Source organism: Pyxicephalus adspersus, chromosome Z (assembly GCF_032062135.1).
Source record: "Pyxicephalus adspersus chromosome Z, UCB_Pads_2.0, whole genome shotgun sequence".
Taxonomy (NCBI): Eukaryota; Metazoa; Chordata; class Amphibia; order Anura; family Pyxicephalidae; genus Pyxicephalus; species Pyxicephalus adspersus.
This window is the reverse complement of record NC_092871.1, coordinates 23,239,079-23,264,403: the sequence shown is the minus strand read 5'-3', so window position 1 is coordinate 23,264,403 and position 25,325 is coordinate 23,239,079. Positions and strand designations below refer to the sequence as shown.

Sequence of the window (25,325 nt, the reverse complement as noted above, 5' to 3'; positions counted from 1 at the left end):
ATGTAGACTGAGAAGCCGAAATTTTTGTGATGATCCCAACCGTCATTAAGCACCATATTGTTTGACATAGACATGAGCAAATACAGAGGGGTAAAGGGAGTGACCACCCATTTGATACATGTTTGTGAGTTTGCCTTCCATTTTAGTGGATTTGCTGGTGAAATGTCTTGTTTGCACTACAATTTACTAATGTTCTCTCTGAATTGCTAGCCGCAATGAAAACAAAGATGTTTCCAAACGGTCAACAGAGAAAACAAGTACTACAACCATGCATTCTACAAGAACTGAGAGGTAATTGTGAAATTATTGCATAGGATAATATGAGCCAACATTTGGTTAGTAAGTTTGTTTTATTGCAGACAGACTGACCCTGAGCCAATGAAGAATCTGACTGCTTATAAATTTTTAATTTTTAAGTTTAGTTCGTTGCATTTATATTTTGGGTAGAGTGACCAGAAGATAGAATTTCTTGCTGGTGTTTATGCCTTGCTGTCTTGTGATAACAGCTCTCCCTTTTTAATTCCCTGGTGTCACGTGGACTGTTAGGAATTGGGGCCAAAATTACATTGCGAATAACTCAACTAGGCTAGAAAGTAACCAACCAGACACTGCCAATATCACTTTGATTGATATTCTTTTATGGAATACCTCTGTATTTTACTCAGGAACCACACATTTTATACATAACTTTACTTCTATGGTACAAGCAGGGTTTTATATGACATCAATATGACATAATGGGGGTGATTTATTAAAGCTCTCCGAAGCTGGAGAGGACACACTTTCATCAGTGAAGCTGGGTGATCCAGCAAACCTAAAATGGATCTGATCCAGGATTCAAAACATTTGATAGCAAATAGCAAATGGCTTTGAATAAAACTAGCCACCCAGCTTCACTGATGATAGTTTATCCTCTCGAGCCTTGGAGAGCTTTAATAAATCAGGCCCAATGTGTAGGTATGCACATCGTTGATATGGGTTACTGTAAGATTTAAATTATTCTTTTTGTGTGTGTATTGTCACCTATTGTCTTGGCGAAAGGACTTTGTGAAATGGTAACGACACATCATGATTATGATGTTCCATTAATAAAAATGTGAGAATGTAGTTCAGAGTGCTGGTGACTTCCTCTGATTTTGGTCTGCTTTGCATGACTCCATTTATTGTAGTCACTTAAAACCACTTTTTTTGGCAGAACACAGTAATGGCAATGTCACTCAGCACTTCCTCACATTTTTCTAACAAGAAAATTCCTTTTTGTTGTTGTTTTTTCAGTAAATTGCTATTTTGTGGTGCTGTTTAGCCCGGTTGTTCAGCAATTGAGCTTTAGTATTGATGCATGTCGATGACAGATCAACCACTGATAAATGCTCTTTTTTCACCTCTTTGGGTTTAGCCACAAACTGCTGATGGAAAGAGTATAATGAGTTAAGTGATATTAATCTTAAATATACCTTATTTTGCTATAAGAATACATACATCTAAGTCTTTATTTAGAAGATCCAACATATTACGCAGACTGTACAACAAATTATGGCTGCAAATGACAATCATGAATACTTTGTACAAACAATGACACAGGAGGAGGAGAGGACCCTGTCCTACAGAACTTACAATCAATACCAACAATGACCATTAATCATTTCAACAGCTGCCATATATTACTGAACATAAATACTGTCAAATTAACCAATTAAAATGTTTCTGTATAGTATTATACTGTGTGGCTTATTAATATTATTATTATTATTATTATTATTATTAATAATAAACAGGATTTATATAGCGCCAACATATTACGCAGCGCTGTACATTATAGTATATGCACCCGGCTTTATTGTTTTGCTACTTTTTACATGCTTGTGATGACATATATTTTTCCAATTGACATAACCTTACATATTTATTGTTACAGATTTGAAAAATATTTTAAAGCAAATCCAACTGTACAACCAACTTTGCAGACATCACCTGCACGGTTTGTATCTTTTGCTTATCTTTTTGTAAGTTTATCAAATATATACTGAAATAAATACATTTGTTTTCTTGAACCCTAACCCTATAGGCTTGGTAATACTTATGTTCTAGGCATTTCACCACTTCTCCACTCCCCAGCTGTTGAATATATTACAGAGTTCTGGGTGTCTAGATGCTGACTTGCCTACCACCTACTGTAGCTTCTTCCATCAACTGACACATCACTATAGGATGTATGTGGCAGTGGTAAGAACAACAGTGACCAGTATCCAGCAGGGTAAATATTTAACTCACCCATCAGTCAAATACTTGCAGCGGCTGTGGAGCGGTGAAGTGGTGGCTCTTAAAAATACAACTGTTGCAAAGGTAAGTGTATACTTTTTTTGTGCTTTGAGTACAAGTGATGTGTTAGTGTGTTTTTAGGATACTAGATTCATATAAGCAGTAGAAATGTCTTTCAAATCATAGTGGGCATGCTACGTTGTGCCATTTGAGCTGTGTTGTACCAACTGATATTTGACGTGAATCTGGCTAGTGTACAGGTCTGGACAACTGTCCTGGCGGTTCCACGGATGATGGCTGACGAACAATCTTAATGGAAGTGAAGGGGAGAGAGCACAGCGGGGTGCCGCTTTGTCGTTCTCCTCCTCCTCTCTCTATAGAGCAGAACCGCACTGTATATACAGCGCTTGTTCATGCATCGTGCAGTCTTTTGTCCTTGGAAAGGATCATGAAAGATCCTTTCCAACCACAATTATTGCACGTGTGTACATAACATAAGCTGCAGAACTAGTGAGATTCCTTTATCTTGCTTTGTGTTACAAGGATAAAAGATAAGATTGGGAAGCCTGCAAATCCCAAAGCTGTAATGACAATTACAATTTATTAATGTTATAATCTAAGATGAATGAAAATATTAGCACATATGTAGCTATCTGAAAACACATGGCAAATTTGGTATATGCTTAAGTGGGTACTTACAGTTAAATTAACGTTGATTAACATATTATCATTTCCCTGGGCATCCTCCCAGCATTTTTGAAAGATAGGTTGCTTAGTATTTGCTTTAGCTTGTGATTGGAATGTATCTGTAAACAATTTGGAATGTATATGGGTAATACTTAGCAATATGATATCTCTTAGTTCTTCCAACCTGTCTTATCTGTAGGTTAGTGTCACGGTCATCATACAAATAATAACCACATAGGCATGAAAAATAACAAAGATTGTTCTCTCTGCACAGGGTGGAGGTTAAAGACAACAAGGAGGGAACACTATCAAAATCTCTTGATTCATACCTGTATGAGGATGCCACAAGGTAATCCAATCTGAATGCTGAAAGACTGGTTTATTTCTATATTTACAGGTGCATTTGGTCTGGTTTGATCACAGAGATATTATTGCCAGTTCATGTGTGCTTGTTTTTCCAGAAATTACCGGCCATCATGTTCTTTTACTATAAAGAGAGCTAATAGTTCTAGCTCGTGTAAGGCAAAGCAAAAGGATAATTTTGATCCCCATGAATATTATTACCTGTGGCTACCACTAGCCTAGTGACATATCTGTACTTTTGGGTATGAGGGTACATGTGACTCACCTTACACATATGTGACTTACCTTACACATACAGTATGTGACAGCATCAGTGCTTGGTATGGCTGCTTAAGAAACTAGCACTATCACATTAGGTGGGAAGATGTTCATTACCTCTGCTCATTCACTTCACACCGTATACAACTTCTTAATCTTACAGTTGGAATCAATACATAGTAGCTTAGTCCCAAAAGGAAATAAATCAATTCAAAGACTTTTTTCAATCCATAAAGTGAACTGAGTCCTGCATAGGCTAGTCAATGTTGTGTAAGTATTTACAGCACCTTTACTCTACCTTTTTGACATGGGGGAACCCTTGAAAAACTATTGAGGTCTTTAGGAAACACCTTCTATAATTACTCTTTCCACAGCTCACTGTATATTAGAATGATGGTCAGTATGAAAAATGCCTCTTACATTGCTGACCAGGGTGGTAGAATGACACCTTCACAGATTGGATCATTGGTGTCACTTAAACTGACCGGAAAGGCACAAATTGCTCATTGCTCAAAGAACCCCTAGGAACCTCTGGAGGAACCCTGGTTGAGAAACACTACAGGGTCACAATTCATGCAGTTTGCTCATTTTGGCTTTATCATTATTTCAGAAAACCCCAGCAAAATGCATCACATACTTTTGAAAAAAAGCTAGTAATACATTTTTGATATATACTGTGACTTTTTATAGTCCCTGTTTACTCATGGTATTATACAGAATACCCAGTTGAGTTTTAACTAATATTTGATGCAATGCACAAATCTTATAATTATCAACTGTTACACAATCTAGCATGTTTTCAGCATGAATCATGAAAGCCATACATACTACTGTTTAATAGATATAATTAGTGACATTACTAATTAGTTATATTAATGTCATCACTGCTTTCTAATTATAAATTATATTATATAAGGGACATGACTACATACCATTATTGGACATTGCATGGTTATATTGGTGATTACAATATTGTACATGATAATATCAGAGCTGCTAAACATCACTATGGGGGCAAGGGGTTCCCTGACAATTAAATCAATATAAAGCCCATTGTTTTCACACTTTATATTAATGAAAAGAAAATATTTTCTTTAAACTAATTGCTTGATAAAACAACAAGATGTGTTATATACTCTTAATTATGTAAAAATATCCAATGAGAATTTTTCTGTTTAAGTATCTTAAGAACCAGGGGATTAGACTGTTGAGTACAGGGGTCAAATGGGAGACATACTGAATGTGATCTTTCATCCTCCAGTTTATATATGATTGCCAATAAATGTATTACAGTCATTTTTCTTTATGAATAATGTATTATTATAACTGTCATTAAAGTGCCATACCTTAAATGTATTAGTCTTCATTGTTCAATATCTTCATTTACAGGTTTGAGAATAATTGGAAAACAAATCAACCAACACAGCCAACTTTGCAGACATCACCTGCACGGTTTGTATTACAAAGCTCATCTTGGCATTTCGCTTGGTTTTATCAAAAGTAAAACAGTATAGCAAATTTACTTTAACCTTCAACCAAACACTTATACTCTCTTATATACTCCTTACTGTCTCCTGCCTTTGACTCCTTTTGGTCTCCGGCCAGTTTAAGTTCATCGTTTTTTTGATCAGTTCTGTAGCTAGCATGGCTTACATGCTCAATGCCCAGTCGTTTTTCAACTGATTGACAGTGGCTCCTAGCTCTGGATAGAGCAGTCTGTGTCTTGTTGGGGAGATTTCCTTTAATCTCCAGTGACAACTGTAAAGTGGTTTAATATCTTTTTCCTGCCTGATGATAGTAGTCACTAGATCAAGTACAGATGGTGAATCTTCCCAATATTGAAACCAACAACAGTAAGAAATCTTAGAGATTTTCTGTCAATACCTTCTCAGTCCAAAACTATACAAACTTTTTTTATGCACTTAAAGTTGAACTCCTGCTATAGTGTGGGCCCACACACCACAGGGGTTACCTGTTTTTTTTGTCCGGGAAGATTATTAAGGTGTAATACCTAGAATAGTTGACTATTGCTATTTTGTGCAGCTAGGTTTGTAGATTAGTTCAATTCCTACAGCCATTGCAAAATAGCTGATTCCTGCTATTGGCTTTTTTTCTTTATTTCACATTACAGACTAAGCCTCAGAACTATTGAGAGTTCTTTACCTTGCTTTATAATGTCTGTGTTGGGGGTGAGGGCTGAGAACTTCTAAGGAAATCCTAAAGCTGGAATGCTTGAGATAAATTATACAAATTTAAATTGATACCAAACCACAACATAAACGTACAGATGGCTTTTAGAAGAAAATAGCATTGAACAGATCTATGTGTATTATTTATGACTTTACTTATTAGATCTTATTTTATTCATTTATTACAGGATTTAAACTTTTGTATGTTTTGTTACTTCATAAACATACCTTGAAGACAAGATTTGTTGGTTGTAGCTTTCAAATTTGTTAGGGGTTAAAGAATTTTGTTTGTTTTTTTTCTCAGTGCATCAAACCGTCCAGAAAGCCCTAAACTGACATCCTGGAATACAGATACAAGGAACTCCACCATCAGACCTGAACCTGGAAAGATATCAGTTCTAAGAGAGGAAAGGTAGGTTGTCAGTTGTAGGTTGTTGATGCAAAAAATAACTTGCATCTTCAGCTGCCTTAACTTTATAAATTATCCCAACAGGGAGGTCCCTTACTTTATATTCTTCTTCTTTTTATTGTGTCATGAGACAGTGGGTCTAATTTCTTAAAGCTGTCCAAGGCTGGAGAGGATACACTTTCCACAGCAAAGCTGGATGATCCAGCAATCCTGGAAGTGATATTTCAAAGGTATTTGCTATGTGCTAACAAATGTTTTGAATTCTGGACCAGATCCATTCCAGGTTTGCTGGATCACCCAGCTTCATTAATGAAAGTGTATCCTCTCCAACCTTGGAGAGCTTTAGTAAATCGGGCCCAGTAAGTAAAGGGGCATCTCAACAAGATACAAAAAATCTAATAAAAGATTGAATTATTCTTGAAGATCTCCCTAGGTCATTTTTGAAGCAGCCTACATTTTACATCTATCTAAAAAATAAATGAGCTAGCCATGACCATTTTTTTCTCATCCAATGCACTACTGCAAATTGTTATGCATTCAAACACCCTGCAACACAGACAATTAATGCACATACCCACAATCTAACTGCACCATCAAAGGTTGCCCATTTGTGGTTGATAACCATTACCGTAGCAGTACGCCAAGCAGATATAAAAGACATAGATATGCAACTCCAATTGCAATTTACTGTACAATGTACAGTTAAGAGTTCAAAGAAAAGGGAATGCAGTACAAGGACATGATTAGGTGTCAAAGCCATAGTTTAATACTCTGATCAAACTCACCAAACTACAGAAAGCCATAGACTGGACAGCCCGGGAAGTGGCTAATTGATTGTAGACCTCTGGATGCCTATGCAGTCCTTAAGCTACGTACACACGTCAGATTTTTATCGCCTGATAATCGGCATCGGCCAATTATCGGGCGAAAATCTGCCGTGTGTACAGTCGGTGTCGTCCATCGTCCGGACGACAACTGACATCCTGGAATACAGATACAAGGAACTCCACCATCAGACCTGAACCTGGAAAGATATCAGTTCTAAGAGAGGAAAGGTAGGTTGTCAGTCATATACAATATTTAAATAGTTAGGTGTGTTGATCATCGAGCCTTGCAAAAAATAACTTGCATCTTCAGCAGCCTTAACTTTATAAATTATCCCAACAGGGAGGTCCCTTACTTTATATTCTTCTTCTTTTTATTGTGTCATAAGACAGTGGGTCTGATTTATTAAAGCTATCCGAGGCTGGAGAGGATACACTTTGCACAGTAAAGCTGGATGATCCAGTAATCCTGGAATTGTTTTCTTCAAAGTTATTTGCTATGTGCTAACAAATGTTTTGAATTCTGGACCAGATCCATTCCAGGTTTGCTGGATCACCCAGCTTTATTAATGAAAGTGTATCCTCTCCAGCCTTAGAGAGCTTTACTAAATCAGGCCCAATAAGTAAAGGAGCATCTCAACAAGACACAAAAAATCTAATAAAAGATGGAATTATTCTGGATGATCCTCCTTGGTCATTTTCAAAGCAGCCTACATTTTACATCTGTCTAAAAAATGAATGAGCTAGCCATGACCATTTTTTTCTCATCCAATGCATTACTGCACATTGTTATGCATTCAAACACCCTACAACACAGAACATTAATGCACATACCCACAACCTAAGTGCACCATCAAAGGTTGCCCATTTGTGTTTGATAACACAAGCAGATATATAAGACATAGATATGCAACTTCGATTGCAATTTACTGTACAATGTACAGTTAAGAGTTCAAAGAAAGGGGAATGCAGTACAAGGACATGATTAGGTGTCAAAGCCATAGTTTAATACTCTGATCAAGCTCACAAAACTACAGAAAGCCATAGACTGGACAGCCGAGGAAGTGGCTAACTGATTGTAGACCTCTGGATGCCTATGCTGTCATTTCAATATTTATGTACAGTTTAAAAAGCCATAATATGGTTTGTTTTAGGTAAATAATAATATGGTAGATTTTAGGCAATCAATCCAATATTAACTTTCTATGTTTATTAGCAGTCTACCCTTTCCTGTTAAAAATCAGCACCATTTATAAACCAAGGCTATCTGATTTTTAGCCCATCGGCACTGCCGCTAAAATTACGTTGGTTTTAATAAAAATGGATTCGATTTACCTAGGTAAAAAAGTTCTCCATGTTTACGCGTATAGGCGTTGTTCTAACCTAGTACTACTAACCCAAAGGTGCCCGGCAGCATAAATAATATTGGCATACTTTCGCTAAAAGGACTATGTTAAGTTTTACCATACTTCTAATAATTTATTAAAACGGTTTTTTTTGCAGTAACAAACCTACAGAGAACAGATCATCTAGCAGGACTGTCAACACCAGGGTTGAGAGGTAATACAATTCAGTAAAATGGGAATGTGAATATTGCAGCAAAGATTGTGAGCTTTCATTTGAATTTGAGAATCGACCATGTTAGAGCCAGATCGTATAAAATCACATGCAGGTACTAAAACCCACCATTTGTTCCTATTTAGTACAGCAGAATGAAGTGTAATCTAGGACATCCCATACACTTGGCCCAGACTGTGTGGGGTGTAACAAAGGAATTACATGACAGTGGGAATCGTAATCTTTGATTGCCTATAGGCAGATATCATTTTGAGGATGCTTAGGGGCAGGGTATCTGTACATCATTCCATGAGTGTACTGAACAGTAGAATGGTGTGTGATCTTCACACATGTGGCACTTTGGGTCCTTTAACAGTCTGTTAAAGCTGGCAAATCTCCAGAACTGTTGTATTTCACCCTCTGTTAAAACCCATTAATGCTAAAAGGACAAGCTTGGAATCCAGACCATAACTTGCTTGATTTAGTTTGTGTCTGACCACCCTACTTCCAGAAAACTAATAACAACTCATCCTTGCTTGATTCTTACACAAAAGTTCATTTTTTTTTTATAAAATATTTTTTTTAGTTTTTCAAATAAAAAATTATAGTAACAACATTGTAACAGGACATAATGAATTGGACACAAAATAGCAGTAATAAAGAAAATAACACAAGGGGGTTCCCAAAATCTCTTATTGCTCAATCCTCCGATTGAGCCTGTGGATGACTGCTACAGTGAACCAATAATTTTAGCCTTATAAGCCTTGTTATTCTTTATGTAAAAGACTGAGAAAAATATAACATTTTATTGACTCTTTTTATAGTGTAAATATCAACACCGACATCCCAAAACTCACATCTTACAGTGATGCCACTGAGACAAGAAGCTCAAATATACAAGCAGGTCCTGGGAAGCTTACAGTCCTTAAAGATGAAAGGTAAATACAAACTGTTCCATTCTATCCAGTTCATACTGCGAAGCCATGCAAGAAATTTTGACTTTTTCGGTTGCTCTTACCATGAAGGAAAATGTATGAATCAGAGAAAATTCAGCAGGGGGCTTGAATTGAGCTGCTTGTGGCTACTTATTTGCTGACCATTTATACAGAAAGTTCAACTAGCTTTTGATTGAAAAGACTGAAAGATCAAGTCAACCTACTAATATTGGTTTGCACTGAAAGAACTGTTTATTAGAGAGTTCTTTAGGGTATTTTGTGATTCAAAGCTGAGTGGAATTGTCACCATTGGACAATAAAAATGTTCTTTATTAAAAGTGATACACTGGGGTAGAGAAGGAGAGGGTTAGGTTCAGGACTAGTTCAGGACCTTTCAGAGAAGTGACCCAATTACATATGACAACACAGGGATTAGGACACAAAAAGTGAATGAATGAAAAGTGAATGAAGAATAGTAATAACATTTACTAGATAAATGCCTATTTCTTTTGCTATTGTCCTTAATAGACTTACTTTAATAGAAAAAAAATACCATTTACACTTATCATTGTCATACCAGTAACAAATTACCTCCTAAAGTAACAACACAAGCCGGTTCCACTACAAGGACATTTGAAACCAAAGTGGAAAGGTAAATGTGCTAATGTTAATATCTGGATGTATAAAAAGTAATCTCTTCCCAAAAGCGATCTTATGGATGCTTCATAAGATCTAATCTTGGGCTCCTATCTGTTCTTTGGTACGAATATCATACACATGTGTGCCATGCTTTGGGACATCCAGCTTAGCAATTACTGAATGGAAAATTAATCAGACCAGTCAGTTGTGCACAATTTCATGTTCCTGATTGGGTGCCTCCATGTCATCTATTAGGTTCATTCATGATGGCTATCAGGTGCCTTCATGTTGGCTATCAGGTGTTTTCATATAAGGCTATAGGTACCTGTATGTCAGCACTAAGGTGCCTTCATGTCATTTATTAGGTACCTTTATGTGGGCTAATGGGCTCCTGCGTGTTGGCTATAATTTCAAGCATACAGGGAATCCAAGTCACTGTGCATGTTTTCTGTGGTCAGTGTTCTACCGTCTCTTGCCTTATCTAAATAACTATATATGATAGATGTCCTCGCTAACCAAAAATAAGTAACACTGCAGTGTTTTAGTGTATTGTAATGACAAATTACTTAAACGAGATCCCTATCATTTTGCACAATCAGCCACCATTTATGCTGACCTTGGATAATAGAGGGTGGATGGATGTGCAGACATCATCTAGCCTAAAATTGGGCGTCTTATGGATAAATCCTATGCACTATGTATGGCCTTTGGTTATAACCTTAACAAACGTAGGCAATTCAGACTGAGTATATAATAAGATGCAAAGATATTGGCAGCTAAAGAAATATACAAATATTGACTTTTCCTTTCAACTAGGAACTTGCTTTTACCCTTTTGCACCTGCCAAGCTGCTTTATTGGTCAGTAGGTTGGTCCATCATATTAAGTGCTAATAAAAAGATTCATAAAGTATATGCGTCTGGTCCACGTTTACCTCTTAGAGTTACCAGAAAGGTAGAGATATTTTATACTGTCTTTTCCTTCTGACCTACTTTGATATATTTCATAGCATTTTGTGATCATATACTTTACATATATTTTAAATGACTAAAGTATTTAATGTATCCTAATGATAGGTATATTTTAAGTCTCTTGTTTTTAAAAAATTCAGCTTTTAAGAACTAGTTTTTTCATAGTCCAGACATCCCAATACTGACATCCTCCAGCTTATCCAGAACTCTCACAGAGAATGCAACACCTATAATGCAGGTTGGACCTGGAAAAATCACTGTAATCAGAGAGGATAGGTAAAAACTTTTGCCTCACATTATCACTTTTTACTAATTTAAGTAAGAATGTAATTCCTTGATTGGAAAGTTTCCCTTCACTAGAACGTAACCCAATTACTTACTACTTACCACAATCAAATCATTTGCCACTTACCACAACCTGATTACTTACCACTTACTGCAGCCTGATTACTCTATTAATCTATAATCATTACTGCTAAATCTGATCACTCAGACTGACCTTATTATACACATGATCACTTTTAAGAATCTTATCGACTTTATTAACAATCAAAATCATTGTTGATGAATGGCTGGTATGTATGGCATTATCTGGTTAGAGTTTCCATGTTTTGGTTTTTCATTGGTAAGAATAGCTGTTGGTGTAAGGGCTTATTTAGTTTGCATACTATTTGTAATAAGGGTAGATGTAATAAATATAGTAAATTATGATGGAGTCTTGAAGCATGGAAATTTGAAAACACTTGTGGGCCCTTGAGCTAACAGCTTATGAATAGTGGTACCTGTGGGCTAATGGTGGCCTGGATCTGATGCCCCTTAAAGCAGTGCACTCAGAGAAGTTGACATTTTTGCTCAAAAGGTTATATACACACTACAAAAAGTTTAACATCATAAGGAACCTTTGACTTTAAAACATTACTACCCTTATTATATTTTGTATAGGAATATCATGGAATTAATAAGTATAAGAAGTGTTTCAGATTCTCTGTTCAGCATAATATTTTCAGGAACAGGTTGGTAATGGCTGCTTCTATAGGTCTCACATGGCAGGTGTACTTTAAAGCATTATTAAAGCTTCACTTTTAAAACTCCACTATCAGACAAGTCTTTATTGCAGAAAGGGAAAAGCAATGTTCCTTCTGCAATAATTCTTTCTATCTACCTGGTCGGTCTGTCAAAAAAGCTGAACTATGGGAGATACGTCATCCTGGCCCACCCAATCAAGATGGCCAAAGATCATCTTGAGTAAGAGAAAGTAGCACCCTACGATGGAACAGGGACAGGTAAGTATCACGGGTTTAGTTCTGCCTTAAACTCACCTGAAACTGATGCTTTATCATTTACGCTCAAAGAGGACCTTTCACCTAAACTGAAAGTCTACTTTTTTTTCTTAGCCTCTTCCCCAACTTCATGCATTGTAGCCATAATTACAGAGGAGGTCCAGTAGGCAAAAATAAAAAAGTTACAGAAAATAAATGTTATGGCTTCTTTCCCCCTACTAACACTGTTTCCAGGAAGCTAAACTACAAGCACTCCTATGGTAAATGCAGCCATAGTCTTTTGTTCATATGATGTTCAGTTGCTGTATACGCCACAGTCTGAATGACATGCTCTTTGCATTGTCTATTTTCCCTGCAGAGTTTATCTTGTTTCTCCTTGGTTCTTTGTAGTGTGACGGTTTCCTGTTTTTTTATACATGTGAAGCTTTGAAGTTTTTATACAAAGTCTGGTGATTACTTGTGATTACACCCACATAATAGTTTGTGAATACAGCGTGCTTAGTCATGAAACAAGGCTGTTCCTTTGAATTACACCGGACAAGATAAAATGGAATTTAAATGTAATTAATATTTTCAATACATATTAGAGATCCCGAGTGTTAGGGTTGTAACCCTTCCCAATTCTATGCAAATGGAGTTTTGCCTAAATATATACTTTAATATTAGAATTCATATTTACTGTACACCCCAGAACCAAATCAAAAATTTGTGGGCCCATACTAGGTGAACTTCCTCGCCCCCTCTTCCCCATGCCTAAAAGTTTCAGCTTCGCAAAAGTTGAGATTTTTTTTATCTGGGGCTGGTACAGAAGTACCCATCATCCCCCCCGATGGCTGCTCTGGTACACGCTGCAGTAGAGCATTGGAGAATATAATTGTTTCTCTAAAAAATGATGATAACAATAACAGCTTTTTGGGGGTTTTCCTACCACGTTATGGTCATAGATGGCACTGCATGTTTGCTATTGTTTTTGTTTTTCTGGTAGATTGCTCCAAACCTGATACACAATGCTAAAAGTGTAGTTCTCATATGATACCTGCAAAGTGATGATAAGAAAAAGGCTGATAAATACCATTGCACGCGGGCAGCATGGGGGCTCAGGGGTTAGCACTCTGGCCTTTGCAGCGCTAGGTCCTAGGTTCAAATCCCAGCCAGGACACTATCTGCATGGAGTTTGCAGGTTCTCCCTGTGTCTACGTGGGTTTCCTCCGGGTACTCGGGTTTCCTCCCACATAACATAAACATGCAGTTAGGTTAATTGGCTTCCCCCTAAATTGACCTTAGACTACATTAATGACAAATGACTATAAAAGGGACTTTAGATTGTGAGCTCCTTTGAGGGACAGTTAGTGACACAACTATGGACTTTGTCCAGCACTGCTTATTATGATGGCGCTATATAAATACTGTGTAAAAATAATAATATTTCCTTGTGTTAGCTCCTTGTGCTGAACGTAAAACTGTAACTGGAAAGAAAATGTTATTCTTCCGTGTAAGGGCTCTTGTGATTTCTTCTTGATCGGTTGGAACTTTTAAATCATTACAGTTTTGATGAAGCTGGAGGAGTTGACCCAAGTAAATATACTCTTGTGTAGTTGCTCTTTGATTTTTCCTTGATTGTTTGGAACTTTGGAGGTTTGATGAATATTGTATTTCTTTATATTCATTCAAATATCATTGTCATATTGTATTTTTTTTTTCAGTACACCTCCTAAACCTGTTCCTCGAAGAGAAACAAAGCCAAGAGACACCTCAAGGTAAGAGTATGACTTGTCCTTCAAAGGAACCGAGATCAAACTATTACAGGACACTCATACTATGGGGAAAGACAGCTGACAGTTATTAATAATCAGGGATAATAGCCTAATAGCCAGTGGAGATAAGAAATGTGAAATGTTTATTTGATCAGCTCTTTGTCCTGTCTATTTCTGTAGTCCATATTTTGCTCTTGCATTTTCTTTACCTTTTTGTTTATTAAAAGATAAAATATTGTAACAACAGGGTCATTTAAAAAGTAGGCTAGAGGACCAGTGAATGTTTGGGCTCCTGTTATATGAATACTGAGTTAGTGTCTTAGGGGCATGAAACTTTTTTTTTTTAATAAAGACTTAATAACATTGGCAGATTGCACAAGACTGATGGATATCCAGTATTGTTCATTCTGCTTAACTTTTTTTTATTAAAGACTTAATAACATTGGCAGATTGCACAAGACTGATGGATATCCAGTATTGTTCATTCTGCTTAAAAATGTCAATTAATGAAATCTCTATCATTCTCTCATTGTATGATAGTTGTGCAATAGACAAAAATAAATATGTGTTTGCCACCTGTACCTTGCAAGAACACTATACCATGCTCTGTTGGTTACACATTATATGCTTTGTATACTGCAGTGATAAGCAACCTGATCTGATTGATTGGACTGATTTGGATAACAAAACTGACAACCGGTAAGGCATTTTTAATAATACAAAGTATTGGAGTTTACAATTTACATGCATTCAGTATGTGTTCCAGATTGTTATCTGTCATCCACCAGGAAATGCATCCCTGAGTTTCAGATTTACTGCTTTATCAATAGACGCCTCTTTCTCTTGGTTAGAGAGATTTCCTACCACCTAATATTCTCATTTAATAAATAGTCAGGAATCTGCTGAGTGGTGAAAGCAGCAGTAATATTTTTTTAGAGTACACAGTACTTCTAGTACACAGCGGTTCCACTAGGTGGCAGCTCTGAGCTGGAACAGGCTCACCCTATAAGGATACATGGAATTAAGTCTGATTTCACCCCAACTCCCAATGCTTACACCAATAAGGTGGAATAAAATGAAAAATGCAACCAACAAAAAAACAATGTTCGCATCAAACTTAATAAAATATATGAAAAGCTGTGAGTCTTTGCAAAAAGCTCACTTTTTATTTAATTGCACTGCCTCTACCTTCCAGGTGGAAAGATTGATTCGACCTACCCACCCCTGTCTCAATGGAGAGTCATCTGATTTAGTCTGAAGTTAAAACAAATTAAAGTAATAGTTCCCTTGATGCATTGGGTTATATCTCTGCTGTCTGATACAGATCATAAAGTCTGCATTGGTATCAGCTACTGGCACACAATTTCCATTGTGCCACAAATAGAAATCACTCAATTTAAAAAGAAAGATCCAAATTTGTTACTTTGTTATATTTATATTTAATGCATGTTTATGTTTGCACTTTATAGCAATATTCTCCATTTTATTATTGGAAAATAAACACCATCAGGATTTAATAGCTGCATTATGTATTTACTAGTCTCCAGTGTGTTATTAGTATGGAACAGTGGCATAGTAACATGGTAGCAAAAGAAGCAGTTTCTATTAGGTCCATGGTTCCAAGGACTCCTGACTCTAAATAAAAATGCCTTATTATATTATGTGATAGTTATGGCACATAACATATATATACATAGTATTTGCGAGGCTTTTATGATGTAAAAAATGGGACCACAATAAATCATTTAAAACATGTTCCCACCTTAATGTGACATTAAACCTGTACAATTAAATTGCAAAATAAAAACAAATCTGTACAATGTAAAGTATGCACGCCCTTCTTCTATAATATTTGGTGAAGCACCTTTTGATTTATTACCGGCATTGAGTTTTCTTGGGTAGGAGTCTATCAGCATGACACATCTTGACTTGGCAATATTTGCTCACTTTTCTTTGCAAAAGCCCTCCAAATCTGTCAGATTGTCAGAACATCTCTTGTGCACAGCCCACTTTAGGTCACCCCACAGATTTTCTATTGGATTTAGGTCTGGGATCTGGCTATGCCATTCCAAAGTTTTAATTTTATTTTTTTGATGAAGCCATTCTTTTGTTGATTTGAATGTATGCTTGGCGTCATTGTCGTGTTGAAAATTCCTGTTCATCTTCAGCTTTCTAGCAAATGCCTAGTATTTGGAATTGCCCATAACCCCCTTCACCTTAATTAAAGCCCCAGTTCCAGCTGAAGAAAAGCAACCCCAAAGCATGAAACTGCCACCACCATGCTTCACCATGGGAATGTTGTTTTTTTTTTGGTGATGTAAAATGTTATTGTGCACCAAACAAACCTTTTGGAATTGTGGCCACAAAATGTTAATCCTTGGTTTCATGAGACCATAACACATCTTCCCTCATTGGGGGGATTTTTGATGTATTTTTTGTGGGTCTAGATGTTTTTTTCTGCAAGAAAAGGCTTCTGTTTTGGAACCCCACCAAAAGAACATCATGACGATAATACCACAGTAAATACATTCCAGAATCAAAGCAATAGCTGGTCCAAATAAATATTAGGGTATGTGACTTTTTTTTGAACAGGCAGTGTTAACTTTGTTATAAGGTTCTGTTTATTTTACTGTAGAGGTCATTAAATAGTTAAAAGAGGTTGCAGAAAAGCAAAAGACTTCTTATGCAAACTGCTCCCACCCTCCATCAAGCCTCCTTCCTGCACACGAGGGAGCAGGCAAGCCCCTTTCGTATCTAGGAGTCTTCTGTATGTCGGATGTCCTTAACTCGGGGACTACATGTACTTCATAAAGCAGTCCTGCCTGGCCCCAAAATACTACATTATGTGCACTGTTATGAGATCCCTTTAATAAAAATATGGACTTTAAAACAAAGATCCAAAGTGTGCTGGTGACATATTAGCGGTATATTAGTTGAATATTTGGCAATTGCTACAGACCCCTGCAACATCAGGCTGTTTCCAGTAATCAATGCAAAGGGAATATAAGAAGTGTTTTGGACAAGTAAAGTGCGTTTTTATCATTTTTAATGAGTATTTGCCCTGTATTGAAATAGAACTGAGACAAGCTATTATAACACAAAGGTGTTTTATATAGAGCTTGTCATTCTGTTTACCTTCCCCTGGTTGAGCTCAGATGTGGTTTAGATGCTCCTTTATTTCCCATGAAAACACACAAGACTTGTGCTTTAAGCAATGAGGGAGGGGACAGCCAAAGACAACAGTACAGCAGTAGTGGTATTCCCCATAGTCCTCATGATGTAACACTGAACATTTCTCTCTTCAGCCCTACTCATAGTAATATTTAGGTCTTACCACATACAAATACACTGAATACAATTCATTGTTCAACACAATGTAATTACTCAAGGGCAAACCATGCACATGTATCCAAACTGTGGGACAAAAAACACAGAATAACATTACCTACATAAACAATCCTGTAAATCACCAGCTTATATCATTGATATATCCACCCTTTAGTTTACCAATTCCCTTTTCTTTCTGCCGTGGATAGGTTTAAAGATGTTTGGCCATAGTTTTGTGGAATCTTTGGACCTAATTTATTAAAGCTCTCCAAGACTGGAGAAGATAGACTATCATGTGTGAACCACCAGCACACCTGGATTAGATTTCTACAAAACAATTTGCTATTAGTTGGCAATTTTTTTAAATCATGGACCTGATCCATTCCAGATTTAGTAGATCCCAGGGTTCACCAGTGATAGTCCATATTCTCCAGTCTTGGAGAGGTTTAAAAAATCAGGACCTATGTGTATTATTTCTGGGTGTATCCACATTCGACATTTAATATAATAATTTTTTAAAACATTTGCTAACAAAAAGCAAATGATTTTAGGAAATCTGTTCCAGGTTTGCTGGATTACCCAGCTTCACTGATAGAAGTGTATCCTCTCCAGCCTTGGAGAGCTTTAATAAATCAGGCACAATATCTGCTATACTACTAGCTGATACTTTTTTTAGGTTTAGAAAAGAGGTGCTGAGAGAACTTTAGTTGATATATCTTGTTCTTGACATGGGCAATCTGTGCTTTATGACAAATCCATCTTTGACATAATATAACTTGAAGAATTAACAAATTACATTTTCACATAATGTAGGAAGCAAAACCTTTGATTTAAATCTTTTAGTTTGATTCTGGCTTGGAAAGCATTTTGCCTGCACCTTACAGCATTTAAAGGGTCCCCAGAAAAAAATAATCAAGGTGGGATTTTTCAGGAAGTTTTTTTAAAGAAGTTTTCTAAAATGTTTTTTTCTAAGAAGATTGTACATTAAAATTAGCATATGGCCTGAGTAGACCTTAAAAATAGTTGTAGACATTTGTAGCTATTCAATAGTAGCAAACATTTTTGTGCTCCTAGATTGGACGATCACCCTTGGTGTAATTGAAAACTCACTATGGTATATTATACCAATTCATGACATGTTTCTTAATGCCTTCCTTCTTAACTGAACACCCAGATAAAGATATTGGTGGACACATCAATCCGACCTGATTTTGGGTCATCATATATTTTCAGAAACTTTTCTCCGGTCCTGTATAAGATGATGTTCTTACTGTATGTGCTTGCACTGGGGGTGGCACAAGAGATGAAACTTCATTAGAATTTAACAATACTTAATTCATTCAATTCCCTGGGCTGTGGGAGTAGAACAGCATCCAGGGCACACCCTACACAATGTCAGTGATATATGACCCTAGTTGTGAGGAAATAATAAACAGGTTGTGTAAGAAGCTGTAGAGGCTGCATTAGACGGGAGTGGACTGATCAGTGTACATTGACACAGCCATTGAACCAAGGTAAGTTCTTATCTTGGGAAGAAAGTTCTGGCGAAAAGGGATAAGGTCAAGTTAAGAGAATTGGATTTTTGTATTGAGTTTAGAGGAAATGCTTTATGGCGTGGTGTATGATCAGTTTAAAATGCAGTTTTTATGTACATGAACTGTCTAATGTGAATGTTAACATGTAGGTTTAAAGTGACTCAATGGCTTGCACTCTTGTAGCATTGAGTTTCAAGGATAAAACCTAGCCTTGATGCTATTTTGTATCGTGTTTGTATACCCTCCCTGTGTTTGCATGGATTTTCTGCCATAGCTCAAAAACATGCTGGCATCTCCTTAACAAAGGGCCCTGGACTGTGTTAGGGACATTAGGCTATGATTGGGACATTAGATTCTGAGCTTCTCCAATGGGCATTCAGTGGCATTTAGTAGCTTTCTCAGCTAAAGAATAAGCATGGCTCATGCAGTGCAATTTTTTTAATGATGGATTTGAAAAAGAAAAAGTTTTGATCATGATGAAAGAATCATATCTTCTAGAAAACAGTTTTGTCCCATATTTGATCATTTGTTCAGAAAGGCATGTTCTATAGATTGTTTTAGGAAAAAGCTGGATTTTTTTTAGAAGCACAGAACATAACTGGGTATTAAAGGATTGAAAAGGAATGACAGACATTCTTCATCCAGAGAACATCTGATTGCCCCACAGGATCAGGAAGGAATTTTTACCTCTGTTGGAGTAAATTGAACCATGCATTATATGGGGGGTTTTTGCCTTCCTCTGGATCAACTATGTATCTATGTATTTGTGGTTTTGATTGTTTCTGACTTGTCTTCTTCAAAAAAAATGTGCTCAAAACTATCAAATCTCTTGTTGATGAAGTCCCCCTTCACACTACGCATTGGAGTACTATGTTGCCATTCTCATCAGCCATAACCAGGAAATGTTTGGGGAGGTGGACTATAGCTACCTCTTAACTGATCGGGGTCAGTAATGCTACAAAAGATGTTGTGAAAGTCAACGTGTGTCTACAAATCTAGAGCTTGCACTATCCATAGCAATTCATCAGTGTTAGTTCACATATGTCTGTTCTGACAGGTTACTCTTGATTACCTTATTAAGAAGGAGAGTATCTGCATTTAATATTATTTTATCATAGAGATAATAAAATCTGTATGTTTTCAGACTTCCAAAGGAGAAACCAGTCACAGCCCCAAAACCAGTTGCTCGTAACATCAATAAAGACAGGCAAGCATTTTATACTGCAGCTTTTTGCTTCTTGATTTCAGTCTTTTAATTGATTGCTTGCTTGTGCTGTTATTTATTATTATATCTTTAGTACCCCATAAACACTGCTTTTAAAAATATACAAGAGAGTAGGACTGAAATAAAGAGAAGTGCATTTTAATTTCTTTCATTCCTGAGGTCATGCAAGTAGCACTTCGTTTGAAAATGGATCAACTGCTGGTGTGATTGAATGAAAATATTAACTGTGGTATCAATTTTTTAGGCAAAGATGAAATGAGAATGTTAGTATTTTTGCAAGGGAGCTCTACAAGTAGAGTAGATGTCTAGCTTCTTTGGGGGGTATTGACAGGAATTAGAATAGCCTGTGGCTTGTCCACTTGCATTAGAGTTTTGGTGCCCTTGGTTCACGTCCCTCCAAGGTCATCAAGTGTACACAATTTACTTTTTCTTCCTGTTGGATTGACCCTGGACACCTATGAGCTAATAAAAAAAAATTGAATCCAGACATTTGGTTTAAGGCATGAGATATCATTGTGCCATGATCAAATAAATTGACCTCAAACTCAAGTAAAGTGATTTTTTACGCAAACTTTTAACAGTTGCTGTCTGGGTGTTGACATTACATTGCATTTAATTTATTTTAGGGTTAGAATGTGGTTATAGAGGTGTTTAACTAAATATTGTTTGATTTTTTCAGTGGGAAACTTTCAGATGAAACCCCCCTGACTGTGATTTCTCCAGAGCTTAACAATAAGAGGTACTGCTTTGCTTTGTATTTTTCCATATATAGTGCAATACTTATATTGATTATCTCACACAGTCATGTACTGCTCAAATTGCTGTGATATATTTGATCATGGGTTCATGTGTATTCTACATTGTGAATCAGGCCCACTGAGTCCTCCAGACCTGGAGCATACAGCACAGAGACAAGATACAAAGTCTCGGAGTCCTTGGATGACCCTGAGTCGGCTCCTAGCAGTAATCGGTAAGGAGTAACATCAATTAACATTATTGTATTGAGTGTTCAGTTCCTTTATGTATAAATAAGGAAATATTGCTAGCAGGATGAAAAACCAAAATGAGTACATAAAAGAAGTTCATTGTTTGGCACCCATTTTTCTGGTGGTCCAAAGCATTTTTTTTACTTAGCTATAGGTGTACTAGTTTGGGGGGGTGCAAATAAGGCTTTCCTCTGGTCATATTGTCTTCCAAAGATGATTTTGTGTTCTATCATTTTAAAGAGAAAATAGGCAAAAAGCATATATATATATATATATATATATATATATAAATATATATAAAACACTTGTTGTTTGCTTTTGTTGTTGACATTTGCTTTAGCTTTAACACTGTATAGGAATTTCTGAAGCCAGGTGGCTCTTAATTTGTAAGTTAGCTGATCCTTTAAACTGAAGCCCAGAATAATTATTCTCTTGTCAATCTTATTTTAAGATAAGGGAAGACATGCTGTGTTAGTCCAAGTCTTTGCATTGCCATAACTGAGACAGAATAAAAAAGGAAGGACAGGAGAAAAAGTGGGCATGCAGAGGTTTAATATCAGTTCTTCCATTTATCATTTGGGATATTTTTTGTGCTATACACTTATTGTTGCATTTTATGTTCACTTTTATCCAGGTGGTAGACTTTTGGATCTGACATTCATTGAAACATTCCCTGGTGGAGGATCTTCCAATTCCATGCATTTCAATAGCAGTAATTGATTCTCCTCCATGGATTGTTTTAGTGAATTTCAGAATCACTGCTTTATAAATGGACATTTTAAAGTTGTTCTATAGGGTGTAAAGAAAGATATTGTATATGATATTAAATAATATTCATTTTACTATATATTTCAGGGTAATATCAAATTCAGAAAACAGAAATGTCAGGATTTCAATAGAAACATTATCTGAGCAGCCAACAAGAACTGAAACCTTTGAGACCGAGAGAAGCAGCCCTCCAAGGTAATTATCTGTCACAGTATAGGGTCAGTCCATCAAGTAGCCAGTTCTAGGGTCCAGCTGCCAGCTACAACAATGGTGTCACATTGTAAGTTCACTTGGTACAAATATAGTTGGTCTATAGCAGGGGTCGGCAAACTTTTATGGCCGTTTCAGGGGTGGGCGGGAGCACACTAGCCCAGACTCTGAGTCCCGCCCTAATGGCTCCGCCAACAACCAGGGAATGCCCCCTGAAGTGAAATCCCTCTCCTCCGTATGCATTGCGGAGGAGATGAATTTTCCTTCAGGGAGCTGTCCCTTTTTACCGCGGAGGCGGAAGTATCAATGCAGGCCGCTGTAAATAGGGGAGCAACAGCAAGGAGGTGGCACCGGAGCTCCGGTGGCTCCAGCTCCGGTGGTTCCTAACACCCCCTGGCAGATCCAGCCATTGACGGCCGGCATTAGGCTGGATTGGCCAGGGGGGCATTAGGCCGGAACAAACTACCGGCTAGGCCATATCTGGCCTAAAGGCCGGAGTTTGCCGACCCCTCTATAGGGTACAAAGATTAATATTGTATGCAAAATTCAACAATATGTTTTCTTTTCCATTTCTCTAGGATAACATCAAATTCAGGAAACAGAAATGTCAGGATATCAGTAGAGACATTATCTGAGCAGCCAACAACAACTGAAACCTTTGAGACAGAGAGAAGCAGCTCTCCAAGGTAATTATCTGTCACAGAAATGAGTCAGTCCATCAAGTAGCCAGTTCTAGGGTCCAGCCGCCGGTTACAACAATGATGTTACATTGTATGTTCACTTGGTACTTTTAAGGGTTGCTCTTTAGGAACAAAGAATAATATTCAGCAGTATGTTTTCTTTTCCATATCTCTAGGGTAACATCAAGTTCAGGAAACAGAAATGTCAGGATATCAGTAGAGACATTATCTGATCAACCACAAGCAACAGAGAGAAGCAGCTCCCCAAGGTGATTATTGGTCTTATTAAACGGTTGATCCATTAATTAATAATCACTAAATATCTTTGTTGTCAGGTTTACTCTAAAGCTCTAACTATTGCTGGATTATGAGAGTGCTGGTTTAATTACCTATAACTGAAGTACCATACAGATATAAGAGCACCCAGATCTTATTTTCCACCTTTCTAAATTTTATATTTCTCAAATGTGTTTTTCAGGCCCAGTCCACGTTCTAGAGAAAGCACTACAACCTCCACTGTCACAGAAAGTAGATACCGAGTTCCAGAGACACTTGAGGACACAATGCTTGAATCAAGCCCCAGCAGGTATAACTCATTCTGTTATTCATATTCTTCTAAATGTGGGGAATTTTTGTTGGGATATGTCCACCCAACTAAACTTCATCAGCAACTATGCGCCAGTGCAAGGCCACCATTGAAAGGCGCTTTACTATTCCTTTTTATAAGTTCCTGTAGAATGTGCTCTGTTTTGGAGTGAAGGACCACCAGATCTTAAATATGGGATTGATCTAGTTACACATATGGTTAAGATACATAATATTTACAAGAAAATAAAAGAAGGTGATTACTTGGACCTTACATTTATTCAGAAGAATATGTCAATTCTATGTCAAAATATCATAGATATCGACCATAGATATACTTTATCAGCTCCAGTGGTCACCTTGTTGAACAGAATAGTGTGTAAATTATCACATTCTACTAAGGATTTCCAATACACATTTCACCTATTGTTTTTCATTGGATGATAGGTAAGATCAATACCCATTTATGCCTGCATTGTTGTGTTGGACTTGATTTTCCATTTCAACATTTACCTCCTCAGAATGTTTTTCATTTAGAGTCCCTTTTTTTGCTTGTCACCATTACTAGTGTCTACTAATTCCTTGCTAATGGCAGCTTTAGTCTCTATTTGGACATTTCATAAATACTTACATCTGCCTAGATAATGGCAGTTTATAAAAAAAAAAGTTAGCACAGAAATGGAAAAAAACAGCTTATTGTAACACAAACTTTTTCATATTTACTATCTGTTTGGACATAGTAAAATACATCTGTCCTTGGATGAATTCAACCTTTAGGGCAGTGAGAGAATATATTGGAATTGTAGTAATTAATCATACATGGTTGTCAGCTCCAATAAAGTGTACACATCATATGTGAATGTGTGGAATGTCCCAATACTTGTATGTTTGCTTTCCAGTGCTTGGCATTTTAGCAGTATTTGAAACTTTTACTAGGTGTGCCTTTAAACCTGCAACTTTAATGTAACAGGAATGTCAGTAATACTAGTTTAGAAAACAAATAGTATACCTGCTTTGTAGGTTATAAGACATTAGCATTTCACCTACATACTTTATAGTAAGAGCTAAATACTTCTGACAAGATTGGATCAGTTTGTCAGATTATCCACATAGCGGCCCTGGTTTATTAAAGCTCCCTGAGACTGGAACAGGCTACTATTATTGGAGAACCTGGGTGATCCAGGATAACTCAGGCCAATTATATCCTTTTGTTAAAGAAAACCTGTCCCTATGAGAAAAAGAAGCTGCTGTTTTTCTTAGCAATCTTCTAAAAATACAGGGCTGTGATTTTGACCTAAAAGATATTCAATGATTAGGAAGCTATAAATTAAATTTAGAACAGATTCCTATTGACCCCTGTAGCCCCAGGCACTATTGTGCAATTCAGCATCAAACATTACAGATATGGCTCGGAAGCACTCCAAATCCCTAATCTCTTACCCTGCTATCTCCTCCCAGCAATGACTCAGAAGCCTCCCTAACTAATAATTTTTAATGTTAATTCAAAGTAGATGCATTGGGATGGGAAGGTGTCGAGGGGAAGGACGTGGACAGCTTCAGTGCTTCTGCTGTGAACTTTGATAATGAACTACTCCACAGTATCTGCAGCTACAATGGTCTTATTTCAAATCTTATTTACTGCTTTTTATGAAGGGTTCACTGTAGGATACAGATCATTGTACAGTGTGGATTGTAGACAGAAATATTATATAATGTAATATAATGTGAGACTTGCAATGCATTGGACACCATTTACTATGAATTTACTAATGTAAAATGTTCCTAGTAATACTCTTTTAAGAGAGTTGTTTAAGATTAAGTGTCTGAAGTTCTTTGACAAGGGAGGTGACGGGCCCCAAGACATTCTACTTGGGTTTAGGCATCT

The 25,325-nt window shown here is 36.8% G+C and overlaps 1 protein-coding gene across 1 annotated transcript in view; it reads left to right on the top strand.

Annotated features, from left to right (window-relative positions):
* LOC140343992 (uncharacterized) overlaps positions 1-25,325 on the top strand; it is a gene marked incomplete in the record, with an annotated part of 76,718 nt that overhangs the window by 35,555 nt on the left and 15,838 nt on the right. The window contains 15 exon segments of the mRNA XM_072430899.1: positions 1,916-1,978; positions 3,221-3,295; positions 4,957-5,019; positions 6,061-6,168; positions 8,493-8,549; positions 9,371-9,484; positions 11,256-11,366; positions 14,074-14,127; positions 14,767-14,823; positions 20,891-20,950; positions 21,083-21,181; positions 22,053-22,160; positions 22,754-22,861; positions 23,032-23,124; positions 23,334-23,489. Of these exon segments, the coding sequence (XP_072287000.1) occupies positions 1,916-1,978; positions 3,221-3,295; positions 4,957-5,019; positions 6,061-6,168; positions 8,493-8,549; positions 9,371-9,484; positions 11,256-11,366; positions 14,074-14,127; positions 14,767-14,823; positions 20,891-20,950; positions 21,083-21,181; positions 22,053-22,160; positions 22,754-22,861; positions 23,032-23,124; positions 23,334-23,489 (1,326 nt within the window).